This window comes from Cricetulus griseus, chromosome 2, assembly GCF_003668045.3.
Source record: "Cricetulus griseus strain 17A/GY chromosome 2, alternate assembly CriGri-PICRH-1.0, whole genome shotgun sequence".
In the NCBI taxonomy this organism is placed as follows: Eukaryota; Metazoa; Chordata; class Mammalia; order Rodentia; family Cricetidae; genus Cricetulus; species Cricetulus griseus.
In genome coordinates, this window is record NC_048595.1 from 423,247,869 (window position 1) to 423,272,134 (window position 24,266).

At 39.0% G+C, this 24,266-nt stretch overlaps 1 protein-coding gene across 4 annotated transcripts in view; it reads right to left on the reverse strand.

Moving 5' to 3' along the window:
* The window catches only part of Ikzf2 (IKAROS family zinc finger 2), a 148,620-nt gene extending 137,331 nt beyond the window's left edge, over positions 1–11,289 (reverse strand). The window contains exons 1-4 of one of the 4 annotated variants that reach the window (XM_035441019.1): positions 10,980–11,289; positions 9,696–9,799; positions 8,145–8,193; positions 7,312–7,416 (exon numbers count right to left, since the gene is read on the reverse strand). In XM_035441019.1, the coding sequence (XP_035296910.1) occupies positions 7,312–7,416; positions 8,145–8,193; positions 9,696–9,725 (184 nt within the window). In that variant the 5' untranslated portion in view covers positions 9,726–9,799; positions 10,980–11,289. Of the gene's footprint in view, positions 1–7,311; positions 7,420–8,144; positions 8,194–9,695; positions 9,800–10,979 lie in introns of all 4 variants that reach the window. The other 3 variants (XM_027397140.2, XM_027397147.2, XM_027397146.2) reach the window with 3 other exon arrangements.
* Positions 11,290–24,266: the final 12,977 nt, after the last annotated feature.

Consider the following 24,266-nt stretch of genomic DNA (forward strand, 5'->3'; position numbering starts at 1 on the left):
ATTGAGGGAATAAGGCCACTGATCAAAATTCTAACAATTACTGACGATTGCATTTTTAAGAAACACTAGATTAATATTAAAGTAATACAGGAGCAGGATAATGAAATAAACAGGCGCAGTTGCCACTGACAAAGACTTCATACTTCAATCTAGCCTGTCCCTACTGACTGCTATCACCTCCCAAATTCAAAACCTGGAACTTTTTCCTAGCTACTTAATGGGAAGTGTTCCCTGTCTTTGCTGACTGGCAGGATGCACCCCAATCTAACCAGGAACTTAATCATCATGTTCAACTCCCCATCTCCTAAGTGCTACTGTCAAAGTCCTGTCCACTTTAAAATGGTACCCACAACCTTCTCTTCCTCTTCATCTCGTTACTGCTAGCTCTCATGCCTTCTCGCTTAATCATTACAGCAGCCTGTTAGAAATGCCCCGACAGGCCATCCACAGCCTTCTGCCCCCATGTTACAGCCACTAAAACCCATGTCAATCAAAAGAGAAAAAAAAAAGAAGAAAGAAACTGAAGTCACCTGCTTTGTTAGCTCCCTGGGCTCCACTAAAAGTTAAAGCCAGGTTTCCTGTCATACAGTGTCTTACCTTGATTACCTCTCCAGAGTCATCAAATTCCTACAGGCCAACTTTACACTCAAGAAATACCATTCTGCTCATTTCTCTTTCCCAGAATGCTGTCTGTTATATCTCACCCCTCATTGGGAGTAGCCATTTAATGAAAGTCTTTCATTTCTTCCCTAACTCCTTTATACTTACTACATGTCAGCTAAAACAGCTTCTCTCTAGAAAATTCCCTCTGCAATCGTATGACTTCTCACCTCCTATAATCAAGACTCAGCTGATTACAATATGATACCAAGTGTAAGTTGCTCTGTGTCCTATCAGAGTATAGTTCCTGAGGGGAAAAAAATAGGAGACCTCTCTATTCACCTCACCTTATAGAGAACATCAGACAAACATTTGCTAATTTAATCCGCTAGGATCATAAAGCAAAATTTCAACCATCTAAGATTAATATTCATATTTTAAAATTGACTTCAAACAATTAAACTATCACACCAAAAATGTACAGTGTGGCCTACAAAGTGATTACAAGATAAGAGTTTATGGCACTCTGGGCTAGAGACGGCTCAGTGGTTAAGAACACATACTGCTCTAGCACAGGGCCTGAATTTGGTTCCCAGGGTCCATTAATTACCACCTGTAATTTCAGTTCCCTGGGACCTGATACCCTCTTCTGTACTCTGCAGGCAACAGAATGTGGGCACATCTATCTCCATATAGACATACATACTCATAAATATGATTGAAAATAAAATGTTTTTTAAAAAAAATTTATAAAGCATTAGATGAGAAAAGTTTTAGATGGAGACTCTGGGAAAGAACTGACAGTCAACATGGCTAGAAAACTCCTTTAAGACTTTCTGTTTGCTGTCTTAATGACTGGTGTCTCTGGAGCACAGATGATAAACCAAGACCTCTACATATACCACAATGAAAAACCTTTACCTTTGAACATTGAAACCACTAAAGGAAAAATCCAATGCATAGGCAAACTGTACTACTTTCTAGCCAAACACTTTCATAGATGCCCTAATTTTTGAGACAGGGTTCCTCTGTGTAGCTTTGGAGCCTCTCCGGGAACTCGCTCTGTAGACCAGGCCGGCCTCATCAAACTCACAGAGATCTGCCCGCATCTGCCCCCAAAGTGTTGGGATTAAAGGCGTGTGCCACCACCACCCAACTTTTTTCCTCCTATTTTTACACTAAATTATCAAAAACATGGCTTCTGTTCCTTGGCCCCATGCAATAAACAGCCAGAGCAAAAGGCCCAGAATTAAACAGATCGGTATCTGAAGACAATCCCCTTTCCTTTGGAGTCATTTGTACATTAAATAAATAAATAAATAAATAAATAAATAAATATTCTGAGCGACAACCACAGTGATCATGCATCAGATTCAACCATTTGTTGTGAGTTGTGCTGAGCAGTTTTCATGTATTACTTCATTTCAATATCACAACAGCGCAGTAGGGTAGGTTTTAGTTACCACCAAATTACAGGTGAAAAATTGGATCTCAGAGACCTGAAGTAAAATGCCGTACTTTCACATTTAAGTTAGGGGAAGTTAGCAGGTTATTAAGAAAGCAGGTTGTAGCCTAAGTCAGTGAAGGCTCACACACCTTTTGATGGTCTGCTTTATGTAGAGACTAAATAAACAATATGAAAAGCATTTCTCACATTGTCTGAGCACCTGGTGTACCCTCAACAATGTATACAAGTCTCCCTCTTCGCAATCCAGCAGTGGTAAGAATTGTAAGGAAAAAGAAATTCATACACATTCCTAAATATTCCTTATCAGTTTCAAAGTATAGATATTCTGAGTCTCTGTTCACAAAGGGAAAATACTATAAGGCTATTGTATATATACATATATGAAACATAAAAAGTAAAGAAAAGCAACGTGTTTTGCTTCATTTTTTGGACCGTGATACTTAATTTTCCATACTATCATAAGATCAAACTATATCAATATATCAAGAGGGAAGAGAAGCATTGGCTCCCAAGGTCTTCCCACATGATGGCTTATAGGAACAATCCCGATGAACTTAATCAATCATGTTACATTTAAAAAGAGGAAAAAAAGCACTTCAAGTAGGAGACAAAGAGCTCAACATAGATACATAACCTTTCTACAGAAAGTTGTCTTTTTTTTTTTCCAAGAAAGACCTGAATTCCCATATCTAAACAGTCTAAACAATAAAAAGAAATGGAGTAGCCAGGCTGGACTGAGGTGCAGAGGAAGAAATGCAATGGTTTATGCTGTCAATTACCTGCAAACATATGCTTACACTTATTTTCTTTTTAACTTTTCCCTTCTTCTCTCCTTTTGATACAGTCATGACACTTAGCTCTGATAGTGTGAAGACAGTAAGTCAGAGCTTTTTCCTGTTGTTTTAAATTTTCTGGCAAATGAGAACTAAATGTCAACACACACACACACACACACACACACACACACAACACACACACCACAAAACTTCACTGCTAAGAGTCCAAACAGTAGGCTTTATTTACATCCAACTACTCTGGTGTCACATTAGGGTGTGTCTTATGGAAATGCACCCAAGAATGACTGCCAGACTAAGCTCTAGAAGACAACTCAGAAAGCCAGGGAATCCCATAATAAACTATATTGTACAAATCACATTGGAAGGCAGCTTGACAAGAATATTGGCATTTCTCCATCTTCATACCAATACTCCTCTACTTTTGCAATGCTGTTTGTTTTTTATTTTAGTTTTTTTGTTGTTGTTGTCACTAACACATGGGCCAACATTGGACACAACAGGCACCATCATGGGTTGACATGACAGAGACAACAGTTAACTAACCAACTCTCAAGATAATATCCCAACTCTTGAGAATTTTATCTTCCTTCAGTGGCTTAAGAGGTCAACTGGTTTCTTCCAGCCTCAATTTTCATATGTGAGAAATAGAGCTCGGAATACAAGTCTGCTTCACTGTGTTCTAAAAACGGAAACTAGCTATGAAAAGATGGAATGTAAAATGCTATGAAAAGAATAAACTAGATTCCCTGACCTCATTATTGGTGAGAGTCCTGTAAAACTAGAATGACTACTTCTTCCGATTCCATACATGCCGCCTGGTCATCAAGCTGACTTATCAACAGTAGTGACTGCACTCCTGGGGCTTTATGGTAACAGAAGCAAAGTTTAAGTCATGCTGTATTTTCATATTTATTTAAGTTGTAACCTGCTACGAAAATGCATTTATTGGCATAAAAGGAGATGCAAGAAAAATTATAAATTCTGAATCTTTAAAAATGTTCAAAGATTGAGGAGATGGTTCAGTGGGCAAAGAGGATTGCTGCCAAGTCTGACAGCCTGAGTTCGATACCCATGAACCAACCATACAGTGGAATGAAAGAATTGACTCCAACCAAATCTTCTATGGTCTTGCAATGCAAGCCATAGCATGTACACATACATACACATTAATTATAGCAAATACAATTTTTTTTAAATTAAATGTTCAAAAGTCAGCTGTAAGTTTAGACTAGTTTGAAACTGATCCTCAGGCAAGGTTACAAGAATTGGGAACAAGCTAACGCAGAAACAGACAGAATCACAAGGTAAGTATCATCTCATGGTCCAAAACACAATACAGGTTATTTTTATATTGCTCTGTCTGAATTGTCTATCTCAGATTTTTAACTTCCAGATTCTATTTCTAAAATCACTTAACACTGTGTATTTCCAATAGCCATCAGGGCACATACTGTCATTCCTGTCACCGAAGATTGTCAGCAAACTCAGCATGGACACTAACGATCTCAGGCAACCATGCCCATCCTCCTCTCAAAGAGATCTTTATTCCAGAAGAAAAAGTCTAAAGTGTTCTGTGAAAAATCACTCTAACACACAGGAAGGGATCATTATAAGATGTTCAGATCACTAATATCTGTTACTTCCTTGAAGGTTACCTTATTCATGATTTTAAAACCCAAAACTGTCAGGCATGATAATATTTTTCCTTCTTTTTTCCCAAGTCGTTCCTGCTCTATTCTAGTACTGTCAAATAATGATAGCTGCTGTCATTGTTTTTATGCTTTAGCTGGCACCCGGTGTACAGCTATCTTCCTCTTAGAATAGTCACTGAGGCCACTAAACTGATGATCGGTATCTTATAATGATACTGACCCCTCCACTGAAGGCAGAGTAAGTGGGCTATCATTCCTTACTAGTGCTATGGACGGGATGCTAGTTTATGAAAGATTGAGGGTTGGTTTGGGGGGGGTTCCTACTTTAAGCTATTTAAATAGAATCCTTTCCTACTCTTACACATAGATCCCTCTTTCCCAATACGAGACACTGCCTTATCCTATCAGAAAAGTTTTCACACTGACTCCTAGCTTTAATACTTCCAGTCCAAACTTAAATCCATGTTTGGAAGAAGACTTGCACGAAATATATTGAAATATATTTGAAAGTTACCTTTTAATGCAGAGAAAATGTTATTTTCATTTATCAAAGTTAATGGCATGTGTAGATGGATGAAGAAACAAGTGATCTTATAGGAGTGAATTTTCAGGCCCCACACACAAAATTTATTCCAAGTTACCAACATCCGAGTGACCAATTCTAGGTCTGTGTTCTAATTAACAGACAAGAATCTTTCTCAAACTCTGTTTGCTTTGGCAATCTAAAATGCTGATATTCTCCTGGATCGCACAGAGAGGAAAAATGGGTATCTTCTCCATCTAACACCTAAGTGGGTAACCTAGATACCGTAAATAGAGGCTACATAAAGGATGCAACAGACAGCTTGGAAGTGAGAGCCAAAATATTTAACCAACAACTCTAAAAACACACAGATCTTTGCCAAAAACTGTACTAACATGGAATTGCCACAGGCTAGAAAAAAAAAAAAAAAAAAAAAAAACAGAAAATTACCAAACTTACATTTACTGTTGCTTGGTGAGAAAATCTCAAGTGTGAAAAAAAAATGCAATCTTATTTGTTCAAATTAACCATTTCCATACTTTGCAATGTTTATTTAGAAATAGAATGGAAATGCCTTTTTGAATCGAGCAATCAGAAAAGCAGATCACAAAAGTTCAACTAAGTAAGAAAGAACTTTCTTGCAAATTTTCTCATGGTGACTAGAGGTGACTAGGTTAGTCTGGTCAACAGTTACTCTCTATTTTACATCCTAAATGCTTTTAATAGTAGCTAGAGATTAACTAGAATACAATAGAAACTCCTTGTAAATCTACCTTGACCTACTAGACATTTTTATGAAAAAGTTGTTTCTAACAAATAAAAACATATTATACCAAAGTACTAATAACATTAAATATTAAAGTATAAAATCTCTATATGCTATTACAGCAATATAACTTTTCTCCAATCAATAAGCAAAAACAAAGAGTACTACAAGATCCATCACAAGAGAGTAACAATATAATTCAGCACATCATTATTTTTTTCCTTTCTACATCATAGAGGGATTTCATAGCCTGCCTCAAGAATATAATTTTCTGAATAAGTTTTCCTCATTCATAAAAAGAAAGAAAACTTTTAAATGAAGTAAAGTCAAAGAGTTCAATCAGAATTTCATGTCAATGGCTAAAATCATTTGAAGGCAGTGAAGTACAAAATGTACAAAATGATAAGCTTTTGCTTAGAATACAGACGTCTTCACTAATTATAAAGTTTATAGGTTTACAATAACTTAAGTCGGGGAAGAAGAGAGCACGTGAAAGGAGAATTTCTCTCAGATATCCAGAACTGATTTAATATATGCTAACAATTAAGTAAGTTGTTCAGTTATTAAAGCTTCAAAGAAGAAAAGATAGTCTCCTTCACACATCACCTAAGTAGAAAAGTTGTAAATTCCACTAAACTTAATATAAATCATGCCCTTTCTAATTAAGATTATAGCATATACCCAAATTACAAAGGAAACGACAGCTCAAGTTGTTTTGAGTAGGAGTGGCAGACCATTTGCACTTAATTAACTAATCTGATAAAACATTTTAATCAAGAGACAAACTACAATCTTAACAAATAAAAGCATCTTCTCCTCAGACATTGAAAGAATGTCAACTGCCTTTTTGGTACACTCACCAATGTATATTACATTCCGTATCGGAAACACTAAAAAGCCCAAACTGCCATGCCTGCAAGCCCAAAACAACATGCTTCCACATAGTGCTACTTCTTTCTGGACAATCTAAATCAAACTGCTTTCCACTGTGTTAAAGAATTGGATGTGAACGAGTTTCACACATTGCCAATGGCATTTGGGGGAGAGACTTTTACACTACCTTGTCTGTTCTGAAAAAGCAAGCAACACTTCAAACCTACTACTGATGCTTTAGCTTCAGACCAAGGCAACAAAAATTACATCTACTGTCTATGAAGAAGGCTTTGGAAATGACACATTTCCATATTTTTTTTTTTATCAAGCAACAACAAATCTAGGTGTGAACACTGAAGCTGAAATAATAGTAAACACATCCTCACATTCCTTACCTGGTACAGGTAAGCACCAGCTCGCAAACGCCACCTTGGGATAGTTCATACTAGTAAGTAAGCTCATGGTTTATGATACTAGAATGAACGGAAATAAATCTGGGCTGTTCTTTCCTTAGCAAAAGCTACAGCAGTGGCTACACCACAGAGTGAGCAGACCCCACAGACCTGACAAGTTCAAATCTCTCACTTGAGAATTAAAAAAAAAAAAAAAAAAACTGTAAAATGAAGACTTACTGCTTGTCATGTGACTTGGTGAGGCGTGCTGTCCATTGGGTGTGCTTGAGGTGAGGTCAATGGCCATATTGGCGTGCTCCCCTTCAGGTGAAAGCTCATTGTCACCTGCTTTCAAAAAGTAAAATCTTTTGGTTTCTGTTCATTGTCATATAACATCTAATTACACAGACAGCCTCTTATTCAAAGGACATGCAGAGCTAAGTGCTTAAGAAACATGCTTTTCTTTGAAGAGAAACTATAAGGAAATAAAATACATAGTAAATGAATGAAGTAAAAGAAAAACAACTAGCCCATCATAAAAAAATGAACAAACTGTATTATCATAATACTCTTACAGGTCAATGGGAATAGGAAGCATTTGAGATCCAAAATAATTCTAGTGAAAACAGTAAGTTTTTTTTAATAATCTAATTTAATTCTTCAATACAGAGTACTTAAGGTGAACATTTTCTAATATGTTAGCCGGATGGTTCAAAGAGAGCATCCTTTAAAAAATTTTGAACTTAAGACACTAATGTCTGGAAAATTAGGTTACCTAGCAGTAAATCTTTAGTACACACAGCACTAGGAGATATATATGAAACCAGATGTATTATAAATTTAAATTAAATGGAGAAACCAATCAAATAGGAAACTAAGGATCTATAAGCTATATTTATTAAATAGTGGCCTTTATTAAATGAGTAAATTATTAGGTCCCCTTCTTATTTTGCTTGTGTTAATACTTCCTGATATTCATTAAAAGGTAAAATGGTGACTAACTCAGAAATTCACATGCAGGTAACACAGTTAACTTTATTCCCCACTGCAAATTAATGAAAATGAATACTTACATGTTAAGTAGCCATCAATAGCCTCTGTTTCCATAGTCAAAGTGCAGTGCTGTAAAACAAAAGATGATGACCTTAACCCAAGGATTCCTCCTTGCATGTGCCATTAAATTCTTAACTTATTTGAAGCCCCAAGCAGTTGGTCCATGTTGCTCCTGCAACCTGTGCCCAAGAAACATACTACAGTGTACTGTGCGTGCTCATTTGCAAGTCATTGAACTCTCTGCAAATGATCTGATTCCTGCTGGAGATAGGATAGGGAAGATTAAGTGTGCTGTGAGATGGGCTGGAGCAAGAAAAGAATGACTCTCTTAATCAAAATTTACCTGTTTTATCAGGGAAAAAATGCACGGGGGTATACCTCGACTTTGCCAACTTTAACTGCTAAGTATTTTACCATTCACTACTTCCCACAATCACACTGTCCTTTGAGGACTTCCCTAGTATACAGACAGCTCTATTCACAATTGTTGCAAGTTGGTTCATCATGTTCTACTAGGGAGGGGGAGAACAAACAAACATAAGAAAACAAAACAAAACAAAACAAAAATACTTAGTGCTAGACTGTATCTCGAAGACTTTTGCAGCAATTGGCCAACTCTGCCGCTTGTATTGACATTTTAGCCTACCCCAAATTCTGTGTAAGCACCTGTTCAACGTACCCTTAATTTCCTGCCAGACTATGGCTGGAGACAAATGCCAAGCCTACTTAAGACATTCGGATTTCCAACATTTCAGAAACTTTTGGCTGTGCACGAGGGGATCATTTTCTACCCAAGAATGAGGGAATGGCTTTCATGCACCAATAACACAAAACAGAACTTAATCCTCAGAAACAAAAGTAAACTGTAAGAGACGACACCCCCTAGCTTTGATTCCATAATGTAAGGATCGATAATCTAACTATATTCTTTGAGGGGAAAAGTTAAAGAATTGACAAGTCCTGAAGAGATTTTTTTTTTTTTACTTATTTTTTTTTCCCTTTGGCCCTGGTCCTTTTTGCCTTTAGTTTCAAAACTCTCACAGCACCAGCAGCTAAATTATTCACAATGAGCCATTTCTGTATTGATCGCCAAGTATATTTAGCCCTGGCTCCTGGAATTTCTCCATTACTTACTGGAAAACGGGCAGCTTCACTTCTTGTCTCCAAAACCACTTCCCTTCTACCCCCCTCCCTTTACCACCAGCCTCCTACCTCCCCACCCCCAAAAAAACTTTTCTTTCTTTCTTCATGGAATAATCAGATCAAATTCTCACCTCAGGAACTACATAGCAGTTAAATCCCGACCTGCTTTACTCTTATCAAATTCTTTCAGTTATGATTACATAAGGCTTTAAAGAGAGGGATCCGTAAAGTTTAAAAGGGGAGCAGTTTCTACGGAGATCTTATAGATGAGTCTATCTCTTTAAAAATGTACACATTTAACACACATATTAAAAAGAAGCGTCAGTTAGAAGCAAAGGAAGTCTGCCCCATCAGTGAAATGTTATTAAACCCTCAGAGAAGAAAAAGAAAGAAAAAGAAAAAGGAGAAAGAGAACGAAATGTACATACAAAAGAAATTGTCCTTTGATTAAAAAACATTCATCACCATTTCCAGCTCTGTCGGGAGATCCCAGCTTCTTCTAACCCCTCAAAGAGGAGGTGACAATGTCGGGCTGAAGAGAAACGGAGAAAGAAAGAAAGAAGTTTTTTGTGTCCCCCCCCTTCCCTCCCTGACCCCCTCCAGGCCAAGCCCCCTGCAGAGTTCAAGGCGAGGAGGAGGGGAAAGCACTTTACAGGTGGGTCATTCCAAGCCCGAATCCAGCAAACAGATCGGCTGATAAACAAAACCAAGAAATGAGAGAGAAGGAACACTCCCCCCCAACCTCCTCCTCCTTCTCCTCCTCCTCGTCCTCCTCCTCCCCCGCCCCCGCCCCCTCGTCCCTTTGGGATGGTCTGGTAGGAAAAGTCACTCAGGAATGGCACCACGTACTTTCAGGAAAGAGGAAAAAAGAGAGGGAGGGAGAGAGAGAGAGGTCAGTCAGTGCTACAGCAATGCGATTAACAAGAAGAGAAAAAACTTGATCCACCGGTTCCTTAAGAATCGACCAAAAGCTAAGACAAGAAAACTGAAAGAAAAAAGGGGAGGGGGGGTACGAGGGGAGGGATAGTCAGAACCCAGCAAGGAACCTAGGCCAACTTCACAGGACTGTTTTGTGGCCTCTGGCAAAATAGAAAAAAGAAAAAGAAATTAAATCTTCATTCCATCTCTCTCGCCCATACCAGAACCTGTCAAAGCGATTTAACTGCTGCTTTTATACATGTGTCACACAAGGTTCTTTTTTATTTTTGTTTTGTTTAGTTTTGTTTTCAATCCCAACAGGATAATACCTTCTATCTAGACAGCTTCAATTTATGCCAGGCTATCCAATCTTTCTTCTTGGAATTCAAGTTAAAACAAAGCAAAAACAAGTCCAAATCCATGACAGCTAGAGAGATGAGAACTGATTAATCCATTAACATCCCAGAAGCAGATTACAAGGAGGAGACGATACATTAAGGACATCATCTTCAACCAGATTCCCTGAGCGTCCTTTACAGAAATCATTACCCTAATCAGAGCCACAACCCATCCCTCCCCAAAGAAAAGCGTCTATATCATTATTATCACTGGTTAACAGCAACAAGTCATTCGATCACACCACACTGCTAAACAAGATTCCATATAATTACACTTAACTTTGAAAACACCCCCCCTTTGCAAAGCATACACGAATTGATATATAATCTATGAATCAGAAGACAAATAAAACAAGAGCTGTTCTTCCCCACGCAAAAAGCCAAGCGGAGATTTACCTCAGCAGTGCATGCAGTAAAATAATCCCATCACCCTTTTGTTTGTGTTTACTGTTAGTGTGTCCTCTCCCTCTCTCTCTTTCTTTCTTTCCTGTGCCTAACGTGTGTTTGTGCACTGCAGTTGGTGGTGCAAACTAAGGCAGTGGATCTGTAGCTAAGGGTAATCCTGTTTTTACTTCCTCCATCTTCAGCGAGGAGCAGGGTTAGCCCGGGACAGCTGGTCAAACCCCGAGAAACCGATCCGGCGGAGCCCGAGCACATCTCCCCCGCCGGCCGGGCTCGCGCAGACGCCCGCGGGCGGAGGGCAGGCAGCGGCGGCGGCGGTGGCGGCGGCGGCGGCCGGCGGGGCGGCGGCGGTGACGCGCGCCGGCTGGCGAGAGCGCGCGTGCGCGGCCTGGAGGGGGGGGCGGTTCGTGTGCGAGCGCCCGGGTCCGTGAAAGCCAAGCGAGAGCGCGGGCGGGAGGGGCGGGTGCGCGTGTCTGCGCGCTCGGCCGCTCGCTCGGCGCGCTCGGCAATCGATTACAGGACAAGTGCCGCGCGGTTCCGCGCCTCCTCCTTCTCCCCCGCGCCCTGCGCGCCCCCCCGCGCCGACTCCGCCCCGCTCCCCGCTCCCCGCTCCCCGCGCCCCGCGCCCGGCTCACGTTCTCCGCTGGCCGCGCGGGAGGGACGATCGCGGCTTCCCCGGGCTCATGTCGGCCGCAGGAAGTTTTCTCTTGGGCCCGCCACCTCGCAGACGCTGGCTGCCGGCACCCGGGAGGACCCGGGACACTGGAGCCCGGGCGGAGGGGCCCTCGCCAGTGCGCTGGGAGACACGGAGAGCGACTGTCCCCATTGTGAAAGTGCTTTCCAGTGCAAGTTTAAAATTAGAGTGTTTACTTGCCGTTTATATCCAACCCCGTCCCGGCGTGTGCCACATCCATCCGAGTCAGAGGAACCGTGAGGGTCGAAAAAGTTGTTAGCCTGGAAGTGTTGCCTAGCCTTAACTCAGTCACGACGTTTGCGTTTTGGGGGGCGGGAAAGGGGGGGGGGGGCGGACGGTGGATAGGAAAGTATAGGAATCGTCCTGAGAAAAACAAATGCATGTTCAGTCTACAAATAGCAGCGTTTACTATCTTTCTTAGACCACAGAAAAGGGAATAGGGACTTCTATAATTAAAGGGAAAAGGAAAATGAAAGGAGCTGAAAATACTGAACTGTGTAGTCTGGTTGGGTTGAGTTTGAAAACACATGAAATTATCAGGACTGCCAAACAGCATTTCTGAGAAACCGTATCGCAAATTGTGTAGAAAATCAATGCTGAAAGAGGAGCAGGCGCTGTGCCTCCCACTGCTTTAAAAGAATCCCAGAAATAGTTGCTCAGAGTTTCTCCCTCCCCACCCCCACCCCTTTCCACTGAAGCAAGCGATACGACACATTGAAAATAAACTCAACTTTCATCTGAAGCACCACTCTTCCCTGTGTTTGGATTTCGGTGTAAGCAAAGGGTTCATTCACAGTGGTACATAGCGGATACCCTAATAATGACTAGTACGTTTATTTTTACTTTTTAAAAGATTATTATTTGTATTGCAGGTAATAACCAATTGTACTTGTAGGCAAAGTTCACTCTTTTAGTTATGGCAAATGATGGAATAAAGAAAACAAGATAGACCGTTTCATTGGAGAGAAATCACTTGTTCTTGTCTCAGCTTTTCAAATTTGTCTTTTTTTTTTTTTTAGGTTGCAATATATGTGACATTGTTAAAATTAAATGTTTAATCTATTTGTCAACTATCTGAATAAAATTTTTTTCTTAAAGTAAAATTTGGAAAGTCCAAATTAAAGAGAACCTAGGAATTATTCTAATCAATTCAATAGGCAGCAAATTCAGAAAATTGGAATGTGTGACTCTACAGTATATAAAGGGTGGATATATATATATATATATATATATAATATATATATATATATATATAATTCTCAGAACATTCCTTCCCTCCTGAAAAGTAGCTTTCAATGTTCTATTGTATCTGCAAAGTCATGTGGTCCTTGGAAAAGATGAAAACATTCAGTACTGAAAGGCAGTGTCTTCATAGTTAAAAAGCAACAAAATTCATCTGCAGAAGAAGATCCGTTGTGAAATCAGGAGGAGCCATCCTCAGGCTAGCAGCTACCATAGTTGATATGAAGTCCTTGCCCTTAGCTGACTACTGCTTAATTTAGGTCCCTCCAAACTTATCCTGCTAATGAGTTGCTGTCATTGGTTCCCTGGTCACCAGAGGCACACCTTCTCCCTCTAGTGGTTAGACCTTTAGACAGTTTACTAGCAGTGACTGTCTTCCCCAAGAGTGAGATAATTAGGCAGGGACTAATGAAGCACAAATTTTAGGGGGACAAAATTCTCAGTGTGAGAATTGGGCCACCTTTTTAACATCCCGTATTTCTTTCTCATTTGCAGACCATGATGAATTTAACTTGTCTGAGGAAGTCATGAATGTGTTTACAAACTAAAGCGAGTCGTTCTGTTTCATGCCTCTGAAGTCGGTGTTCTTGGCAATCAAATCAGACTCACAGTGAAATTCATTCATGACAAAGTAACCATAAATAAACTGTAGCAATTCACTTTGCTCAAGATTTCCCTCCATGATATTTTGATAGTGGTTAAAGAAGGGATTTACTTGTGACTTTGGCGATACCTAGACTGTATACAATTTGTTAAAACAGCTATATACTTTAACTGCGTAAGAAAAGCTGCCATGGGGAGAGTAGAGTTCACGGTATGTTGCTGGAAAATAAAATGTTCAGTTTGGAGAAGGTATGACAAGAGAGCAAAACATACCTTTTCTCTGCCATTTCTCACATTGCCATTTCCTTCTCATCGTTTCTATTCAAGCTATGGAAGCTGCTCCTTCCCAACTTCGTTCTAGAACCTGACATATTTCCTGTATAAGACATTAGTGGATATTTTATTCATGTTTTGATTTTTATAAAATAAAACCTAGGCACCTCCCCCAACTAGGATTCACTCTTGTTTTTAGGCTTTGGATTTCTGATGTTCTTGTTTTTCAAGACAGAGTTTCTCTGTGTAGCCCTGGCTGTCCTGGAACTCACTCTGTAGACCAGGCTGACCTCAAACTCACAGAGATCTGCCTGCCTCTGCTTCCTAAGTACCGGGATTAAAGGCATGCACCACCACCACTCAGCTAGAGTTCACTCTTATAATGAACAAAGATTGTGTTTTATGAGTTCATTATCTTTCAGGATGATTTGATAATAAATGCTTATTGAATGAATAACTAAAGAGGAAAGTACACATCCTTCTTCTACGTGTTAAGCCATTGTTGAGGAATAAACATAATAAGGATAAATCCTGATTCCCTAATAACTTTCCTCAGCTCTTAGTAAGTCATGTAACAGGTATCCTTAGAACGTTAGTTTTTCCTTAACCACAAGAAGGATGTTGATGTCTTCCTAGGTATTATCAAATACATTATATAGTTGTAATTTGCAAAGGGGGCTAAATTGCATGCAAGATGCAAAATTCTGTATAAATGTAGTCTTGATTAAAATGCACTTCCACGATCCTCAACTTCACAACCAATTATTTCTGGCTACCTGACAATTCAGAAAACCAGGTGACTAGCCATGGCAGCCCATTTAATTTTATAACCACTAAGAGCAATTAGCAAAAGAAACATTTTACAAGGCAGCATGGCTAAAAGATGAATTATAAAATATGATCATTTTTCCCCCTCCTGAATGGTTTGGGTTAACCGTTTTAGCTTTAAAAGAGCAATTCCTGTTAAAGGAACTTAGATAATAAAAACTTGTTTTTATCTTTTTGGCTCAAGGGATTAATTCTGTATTTTTTAGTTTGAGCTTTATTTTCAGGATGTAAGTGGGGGAGAGGGTCAAGTTAGAGATTGTGATTTTTACATAATATCAAAGAAGAATTATTTTGAAAACTATATATATATTATGTTTTGATGACTTTGTGGTGCTTGATGCAACAGCCCTATAAAGTACATGTTGGAAAATGGCCTCTAGAAATAGAATTTAAAATGTACACATCTTTTTAAGCAGGAGGGGGAATAATGCTGTCTCATTCTCTCCACTTAGCTGGACACTGGAGGAGTAGGAAGCCAGAATCTGAGGACTTTTCCTTGGAAACTCTGATTTTTTTTCTGGCTTCCCAGAGTTTCAAGGAAAACATTCTAAGATCCTAAATCCAGTTCCTAGGTCAGCTTATTTGTACCTCCCAGTTTTGCCTCCCCAGGTATATTAAGAGTGGGGTCTGGCTGTTTGACCTGTGAGATCTAAGTCAGGAAATTCTTCCTATCCTTTCTATCTTTGCAGATAGAGACAAGACTCCTGCACAAATACCTATGTCCCTAGAATAGATAACATGATGGAATTTATACCTTGAAATATTATTTTCTTCTAGGAAGCACTTTGGTGACATAGAGCAGATAAAGAATTAAGAAAGTCAGAAGTTGAGTGGTAGACAAAGGATGTGAGGAATTTACTGGTTTCTGAATACAAATGAAAGAATGTATTTTTAAAGATGTCATTATAATCCATTACAATTGTTTTTAAAATGCAAATGTGTTTAGCATTTTTTTAAAAAAATAAGCCGTCTATTTGCACAAAAAAATGAAGCTTCAAGCTACAGTAAGTGGTACCATGCAAAGCCAACCCTCTAAAAGTCATTAGAAAGAAGTTCTAAGAAACCTAAAATGTTAGCACACAAAAAGTACAGTAAAGTTTTTGGAATGCCCAATTAAGTATTGGCACAAGGAAACAAAAGCATCAATTCTCTAGAAACATATCACGGACATAGAGGATGACAATAAAATGGAAAATGAAAGTCTAGTGGCCACGACATTAATTGCATTAGACATAGATAGGTTAAAAAACAAAAACAAAACAAAAACCACCCTCAATATCCCAAAATATTTTTAGCAACTAAATTCAAGAGGTGGGAAACTTCAGTTTGCCAGGAATAGGAGGAAAAAAACAAAATGAACTTTAAATTGTGGAATTTGGAGGGGGAAATGCAAAGAACTGGACTAAAGCTCTGCATAGCAAAGGGTAGATTCTGGGGCATGGAGCCATTAGATGGAAACTAACAGACTGATGTGTTAAATCTCAAAGAAACCATCTGCTAGTCAAACCGGTTTAATAACAACCCCATCCAGTCTTTTTAAACTGGTGAAAAGCCCATCGAAGTCCCTGCCCAGCCATTGTGAGGAGCTTCATCCCCTTCTAAACCAACTTCTTTCACCGTAGTGTAGTCTAATGACTTGCTTAGTCAATCTCACATATCCAGGGATTCAACCTCCTGGCTTTAAGAGTCAGCTGGTCACAACCTTGGTAATTAAGAGCCTTAGGGGGATATAACCAGGGAGCCATTTGCTGTTGGACAATGCTAAACAGCAATGCATACTATGAAAGGGGGATCTGACTCAAAGAAAGGTCATCTACAGGTAGTGAAGTCAAATGTCACCCCCCTCCCAGTCTCTGAGAGTGTGGTTTAGAGAAAGGTTAGCTTAACATAGGAGTTAGTGTGGCATTCTGAACTGTCTGTCTTAAGATATGATGCAGAAAGGGAGAATAATACCGTCTGTACCTTTCCCCCAGCAGCTACGTCCAACATGAGAGGATTCTTCACATTTGATGCAATGCTAAGCTTCTAGACACCTGGGGAAAATCCCACGCAGTAGACTATCACTAAAGGTCCTATAAACCACGTTCCAAACACTTCCACACACGGTAGACAGCTTTGTTTTAAATGTAATGTTACTGAAAAATAAAAACATATGCAGAATCTATAGCATTTTAGTTTTGAGAGAAAGTCTTGTTGTATAGTGCTTGTTGGCATAGAACTCACTATGGTGGAACCAGTCTGGCCTCAAATTCCCAGTGCCTCTCCAGCTTCTGCATCTCAAGTGCTGGGATCATATGGGATATACTGGCATGGGTGGCTAGCACCCTAGACTCATGGTACAACTTGATCCAATAAACTGGAGTATCACTTTGAATAGAAAAACTACATAAACCATCATGGTTATAGGCATTTACTTTGTGCCAAGTACTCAGGTCAAGTACTCACAGCCTGTATATCATCTCAACTGAAACACTCTGCTATTTATAATACAGTATATTCCTTCCTTTCCGAATGAAGCTTGGAGATTTAATTGACTTTTTGGAGATCAGTGGCTTCAGGTCATTTCTAAAACACCTATATTCAAACTTATCATAACTATACCTCCTATATCTTCTTTAGCCATGCAAACATGTTTTTGTATAAATCTTGCCCTGTTCAGTGAGAGAAAACTGCATATCCAGAGCATCCTCAGAAGGTGAATCAAATGTAGAACCCAAGTAGAACTCTGGCAACTCACGTGCTAATCTGCATATGAGCTGTAGCCTAATTGGTATTTAATGTAGGTGTTCATTACTAGCACTCCTCTGGACCAGTGAGTGACACAAGAGATCTACTGGGAATAAAGTAAAGCAACAACCATCTCAAAATAAGCTAAATGAATGGTGACAAAGACAAGAACAAAACTTTTTTTATTTAATTTTATTTGGTTTTTCAAGACAGAGTTTCTCTGTGAAACAGTCCTGGCTATCCTGCAACACTCTGTAGACCAGGCTGGCTTCAAACTCACAGACATCCGCCTGCCTCTGCCTCCCCAGTGCTGGGATCAAAGGCATCTGCCCGGAAAGAACAAAACTTTCTGGGTTGATACACATGTCTAAATGCATTTCATTTTACAGGAGATTACTTCTAATTCACTGTCTGGAGAAATGTAGAGTTGGTATTTCTCCCTGTTCTAGACTCCATGCTCGTGTGCATACGGTGAGTGGATGGTTTTGTGATAACACTGAGATTTTAAATTGTTATGCAATTGTGAACTGATACTCTCACATTGGGTTACAAATTGAATGAACACAGGCATAAAGAAATGAAACAATTTATTTTTTATATAGGGCCTCATGTATCAGACTAGCCTTGAACTCACTCTGTAGCTGAGGATGACCTTGAACTTCTGCTCCTGTAGCCTCCCACTCCTGAGGACTAGGATTGCAGGTGTGTGCCACCAAGCCCAGTTTACACATTCCTGGGGCTTGAATCAAGATTTATTATTTATTATTAAATCAAGGCTTCTGCTCAGTTGAAAGTAACATAAGGGATGGGCATGTACTCTTCCAACTGAGCTACTTGCCCAGATCTTACCTTACTTTCAACTGAGCAGGAGAAGGTGAATCATTGTAACTTTGAGGCCATCCTGATCTATAGAGGGAATTCTATGCCATGCAGGGCTATGTGGCAAGAGCTTGCTTCAAAAACAATTCAAGTAAGATAAGTTGCTACAGATTCTCCACATAGATTTTTTTCCTCAATAATACTACATTTAAAACAGCATAGAGCCAGGCAGTGGTGGCACACACCTTGAATCCCATCTCTTGAGAGCCAGAGGCAGGCAGATATCTGTAAGTTGGAGGCCAACCTGATCTACAGAGTGAGTTGCAGGACAGCCAAGGCTACACAGAGAAACCCTATCTTGGATAACAAAAATGAATGAATGAATGAATGAATGAATGAATGAATGAATGAAAATAGGCTTTCTTAAAGCAGGGTTTATTTTTAATTAAAAAATAAAATAAGACTTTTATTTGAAAATAAAGACACTATGAAGGAGGCTTATCACGGCTTTAGGGGAAACAGCTATACCCATACAAATATCTGGAAGCAATCAAGAAATATATCTGTATGCTCATAGGGTTGTTTTTATAAAATTTTAATTTCCAGATATTTAAGTTAGAGAATGAATTAAACCGATTGACTGTTTAGAGAAAATTTTATTTAGCAGCATAATAGGGGTGGAAGGGAGGTATCATCCTTCCATATCAGTGGAAATAATTCTTTTAGAGTTCACACCTCCTACAGAGTTGGACATTGCAGGTTGTAAGGCCAGTCGCCATTAGACAGTCTACCAAGAACCCTGTCATGAATGTAAAACCAACAGTAGAAATTATTGAATATTTTCACTTTCCATATGACTCTTCTTTGAGGAGAGGGAATTAAATATTTATCCATAAATAAATGATGATGATGGTTTTGTTTATATCCATTTCACAGGCGTTTGAAAATTTATAGTTCTGCTTTCTATAACATTACCTTGGTGTAACTTCCAGCTTGAGTGATTGTCAACCCTTCATGGCTAATAGCCAAATCCTTGACCTTGGATCCTACAAAGACTATGGTATTCTAAGGTAACCCTTGAGGGGATAGGCTCATCCTGGTGCTTGCTTTAGAACTTCAGTGGATCATCCTGCCTCTATCAAGTCACTCTACTGAAGGAGAATCATGGAGATCAGAGTATTTCTGAGATAGCCTATCCAAATGCATTGCCTCAAAATTGAGAGGGGAATGCCTAGTGAAATTGAAAAGGAGGAAGGAGATATGAATGGCATCAAACACTGTCCTTAATAATGAAAGCAGACTACAGGGTAGTTGTGAAAGAGGTTATAGGAGGTTGAGGTGATGGAGGCCATGAGTACAAACAATAAAAACGATTAGCTACACAAAGTAAGATAAAGAATTAACTAGAAGATCATGCAAGGCTAAAGGAAGATGTGGTTGGTTGATTAGGTATTTGATTGATTTTTTTTTTCCGTTTAAAGTAACCCTTTATCATTTCCCAATACTGGTGTAAATGTTTCAACAGCAACAAAGGGAATGAATGAAGACAGTAGAAGACTGGTGAAGAGGAGTCTATGTTGGGCAAGAATAGAAAAGACTGTTACAGAGTTGGCACAATGAGCTTCAGGTAAGAGAGTCCGTACCAGGCTGGGCATGGTGCCAGACATCTTTAGTCCCAGCACCCAGGAGTCAGAGGCAGGCAGATCTCTGAGTTCCAGGCTAGCCTTGTCTACAAAGTAAGTTCCAGGTCAGCCAAGACTACAAAGAGAAACCCTGCCAAAAAAAAAAAAAAAAAAAAAAAAAAAAAAAAAAACCGAGAGAAAGAGACAGAGACAGAGACAGGAGGAAGGGAGGGAAGGAGGGAGGGAGGGAGGGAAGAGGGCATACCTTGCTGGCAGATAAACTCGGCCTCAAAACTTGTGGTGGGGTGTACCTCTTGGGTTTGAAAAGTATGATGGGCTTTGGGCACAGATGCAAGCTAATTTGTTAATTTTCATAATGGTAAATTGAGAAAGTTTTAAGATACTATCAGTGTTATTTACTAAGCATAAATAGAAGAGCACTAGATTAAGTTTGAATTAATTGCTATGGAGAGTATGAAGAGGATTAACTGAAAAGTTACAGAAAAAAATATAACCAACATAAAAGACCCATTTCAAGCTGTTACAAATAAGCCGTAAACTTGTGCAGTGTTACAGTTAGCATTGAGCTCAGAGAACAGGGTAGTTTAGAAAAGAATGAGCTACCTGTTGAAAACAGAGAGATTTTCTAGATGGGGAACACATTGAGTCAAGGATCTTCAGTTTAATTAAAAGAATATTGGAGCAATGCAGCAAAGAGTAAGCTCCATAAAAGATACCAACAGACTCAGAACAAAGTGAGGAAAACAGATAGAGACAGAGACTAAGCTTGTGGATCCTGAAGAACTTGTGTTTAAGGGAATGGCTATAAAAGATATGGTAGCATAAAGACCAGAGAGCTTACATTTCTTAAATAAAGCAAAGCATTAGAAGGAAGAAACAAAGAAAAGGAAAGACAGAACTACTGAAAGTCATAGCAGCCAAAAGGATAGACTAATGAGATGTAATTGTTTGAGGAAATACTGAACCAGGTAGGTGCAGAGGCAGGTGAAGACGGAGGCTGATATAACAGTGAGAAGGAAGTTTTAGAGGAAAGGTGGTAGAAATGAATCAGAATCAGGGCAACTGGGCTTTTCATGGCAGCATACATCTCCCGACATTATCTGGATTTATAAGGCAAGCCGATTCCATATTCTAATTCAGGGCAAGATGAACCACAGGCGATGGCTGTATGAGGGATGATTTTAAGAGTTAGTTTTCAATGTGTGGTCTCAATGGAAAGCTGTAGTCTTACCATAATTACTAACAAAATTTAAAAGTGTTCTTGATTGTTGTGTGAAGAAGCCTCCTCACTCTAGTGGAAAGGGAAATGGCAGCCTCAGAAAAGAGCTCTTTCATTCAGGAAATAAAGCCCTTGTAGATATTTATGCTTTTTGTTTGGTTTCTTTTGGGAGCCACAGTAAGAATTTGTGTGTGTGGAGGGGGGGGGCGGGAGTTATGGAGCAAGCGCATTGTCAAGATAAGGGAGGGAGCAGGCAGTGTGGGAACTGAGAACACAGAAGATGCGTTGATCTGAGCAGGCTCTACCATAGTGCACCTCACTGTGGGAATCAACTTTCTTACTGCAATCTGGCATCAAATGAGTAGACAAGTCATCTGAGGTTAAACATGACCAGTATTACTCCAATCTTTATCTTATGGCCAATGGATTCAGCAGTTGTTGTACTACAAGAAGAAAGAATCAGGCTAGAGATTTTCATAACCATACATGTTCCCACAGAGTCTACGTTTCCACAAATCATCACTGTGTGGTGGCCACTTATTGGAATAACAGCCTCCAAACACTTGCTTGCCCTGGTACTTACATGTTAAGTGTTCTTTGTTCTAAACTTAGGCAAGATTTGGCTTTCTCTGCCAATTCGACTCCATTGCCTCCTCTAAAATTAGAATAAGAAAACAAGGCAGTTTAAAACCTCTGGATCAAATGAGGACTTCGGTTTATTCAAGTCACTAGATTTGCCAAGCATTGTGTACTGAGAGCCAATGACAAAAAGATTATCATACTTAAATCACATGAAAATAGAAAATGCAAGTAGAAATTACCACCATTTTTAGACACAAAAATACTCTCATATCTCTAGTCACATCCATAGGCGAAAATGCAAGTTCAAGTCAAATCAAGCATGCACCCCTGATGTGTGACGTTTCCAGAATGGACATAAAGAAACATCTGCTCGCTACAGATGGAGAGCACAGACAGACCAAAGAAAGGATTTGATCCGTGTAGAGCTTGGTGAACCAATGAATTTGCCAAGCTTACATTCAGAGCATGGAAGACTAAAAGGCGACTATGGCACTGGAAATCCCCATCCCAGCATGTATAAGGCATGAAAAGATGCACTACTGGAGTTCCAATACCATCAGTTGTTTACCTTTTATAATCTTGGAGAGATCACACGTGATGGTATCCTAAAGATATGGTGAAGGATTCATGAGCCTCCTGCCTCCTGCCCTAGGGGTCTGATTTCCTGAAGGTCTCTTGCAGGAAATCACAGGCACTCTTCATGAAGATGGCACTGGTCATGTCCAACCCAGAGAAAATAGTTATACCACATACTGGAACTGAAGTATTTTTTAAAGGAATGATCCTTTTCTATTAAACACAGAGGTTCCCATTACAGTATTACCATAGAAGATCTTCCAGTCAACGATGTGAGGCAAATAGTGCACTCTAATGCAGCTGAGATGTAAAGCCCACTGCTGTAACATATGGACACCTAAGTAAAACCACTCCATGAACCATAGCCAGTCTTCCATAATCATAACATGTAAGTTGAAAATACTTATTTTTAAAATTCCTACTTACAGATACACACATAAGTTAAAATACATGCTAATATTTAAATTCCTATTTACAGGTGTACTGACCATAGGAATCCTTTAATGTGAGCTTGTAGCATAGTTTCAAACTGTGAATTGCTTACTTAAAAATCCATATCCAGTTTCTTCTTAGTATAATCTCACAATAAGATATTAACTAACAAACCATAGTTCATAAGCATGTTATCTGTAACTAAGCAACTACACATTTAATACATCCCTGACAACATGCTAGCTACATAGTTGCATCTTTCATTGTCTGAAAGCTTTCTAAACTGTACTCCCCCTCTGTCCCAGGTTCCCACTCATTCCTACTGAAATATCAAGGAATTTGAACTGCTGCAATAGTTTGAAAGTTATACATACAGAATAGCATTTTTCTGTTGCCTAGTCATAACCTATGGTTAGGTTGTGTATTTATTGATTCATAGACAGAATATAAAAATAAATGGAACAGAATGTTGTACAATATATCAATACATAATAAAATAAATTTAAAGATAAACATTTATTTCAGAGATATATGTATCTACTAGTCTTCATGTAAATTATAAACATAGGTTTACTCTCCATAGAGTACATGGATAAAAAAAGAAAGAGTTAAAAGCCACTGGTCAAGAGAATAGATAAATATATTTAGATGTACCATTACTATGTACCACAGTATATACATGTGATGTAGTATTTCATACTACATCACATTTATATATACAACATGTAAGATGTGCATATATATATATATATATATATATATATATATCAGCATTACATAGAAGATCTTTGAGTCAATGAGGTCATAATCTGCAAATAATACCAACTGAGATATAAAACCCATTGCTATAAAATATGAAAATCTAAGTAAAGCCACTATGAGAGAGATGTTTGTGTATTTGTATATATACTAATATATATATGTAGAGAATTGAACAAAATACACCAATTGTAAAAGGATTTTTAGATCATTTTTAATTAATCTAAAACCAGAAAATAATATATCTTATTTGCTTACATATGTGCATGCAGCAAATGTACAAAACAGGAAGATATGACTTTGAGAATAATAGTATATTCATTTGCAGAGACAGAGACAGGGACAGAAGGAGGGGATGTGTCTGCAAGTTTTAATTTCATAAAGAACAGTTCTAAATGCCAAGAGAACTTTGTGTCAAATTCTGACTCTGTCCTGATGATTTCACTCTGACTGCTTCGTCTCACTGGTCCTAACCTTGCTCCTTCTTACGTGAAATTAGGGAATAATAGTACCACTTGACAGAGTAGGGAGCTGCAAGAACTGGGACCCTGTCATAAAATTGTGCCCATATACTATGGCCCTTGTTATTTAGACAATTTGACTCCTTTTAATTAACCAATTCGTTGGTGGCAGAGTTAAGGCTAGATGAAGGTAAGATATCTTGAACCATTGAGTTCTATTTTCTGCCTTTGGAGTAAAGACATGGGATGGCAATTTTATCTAGGATGGCAAAAATCAAGAGATATCACCATTAAATTCATTGGCATCTGTGAGAGGAGCTCCATGGTCATTGTTTCCTCCAATGCCTCCAAGGAATGAATGAATGAGTGAATGAATGAAAGAAGAAGCAGGAGAGGAGGAGGGAAGGGAAACTGTGGTTAGCA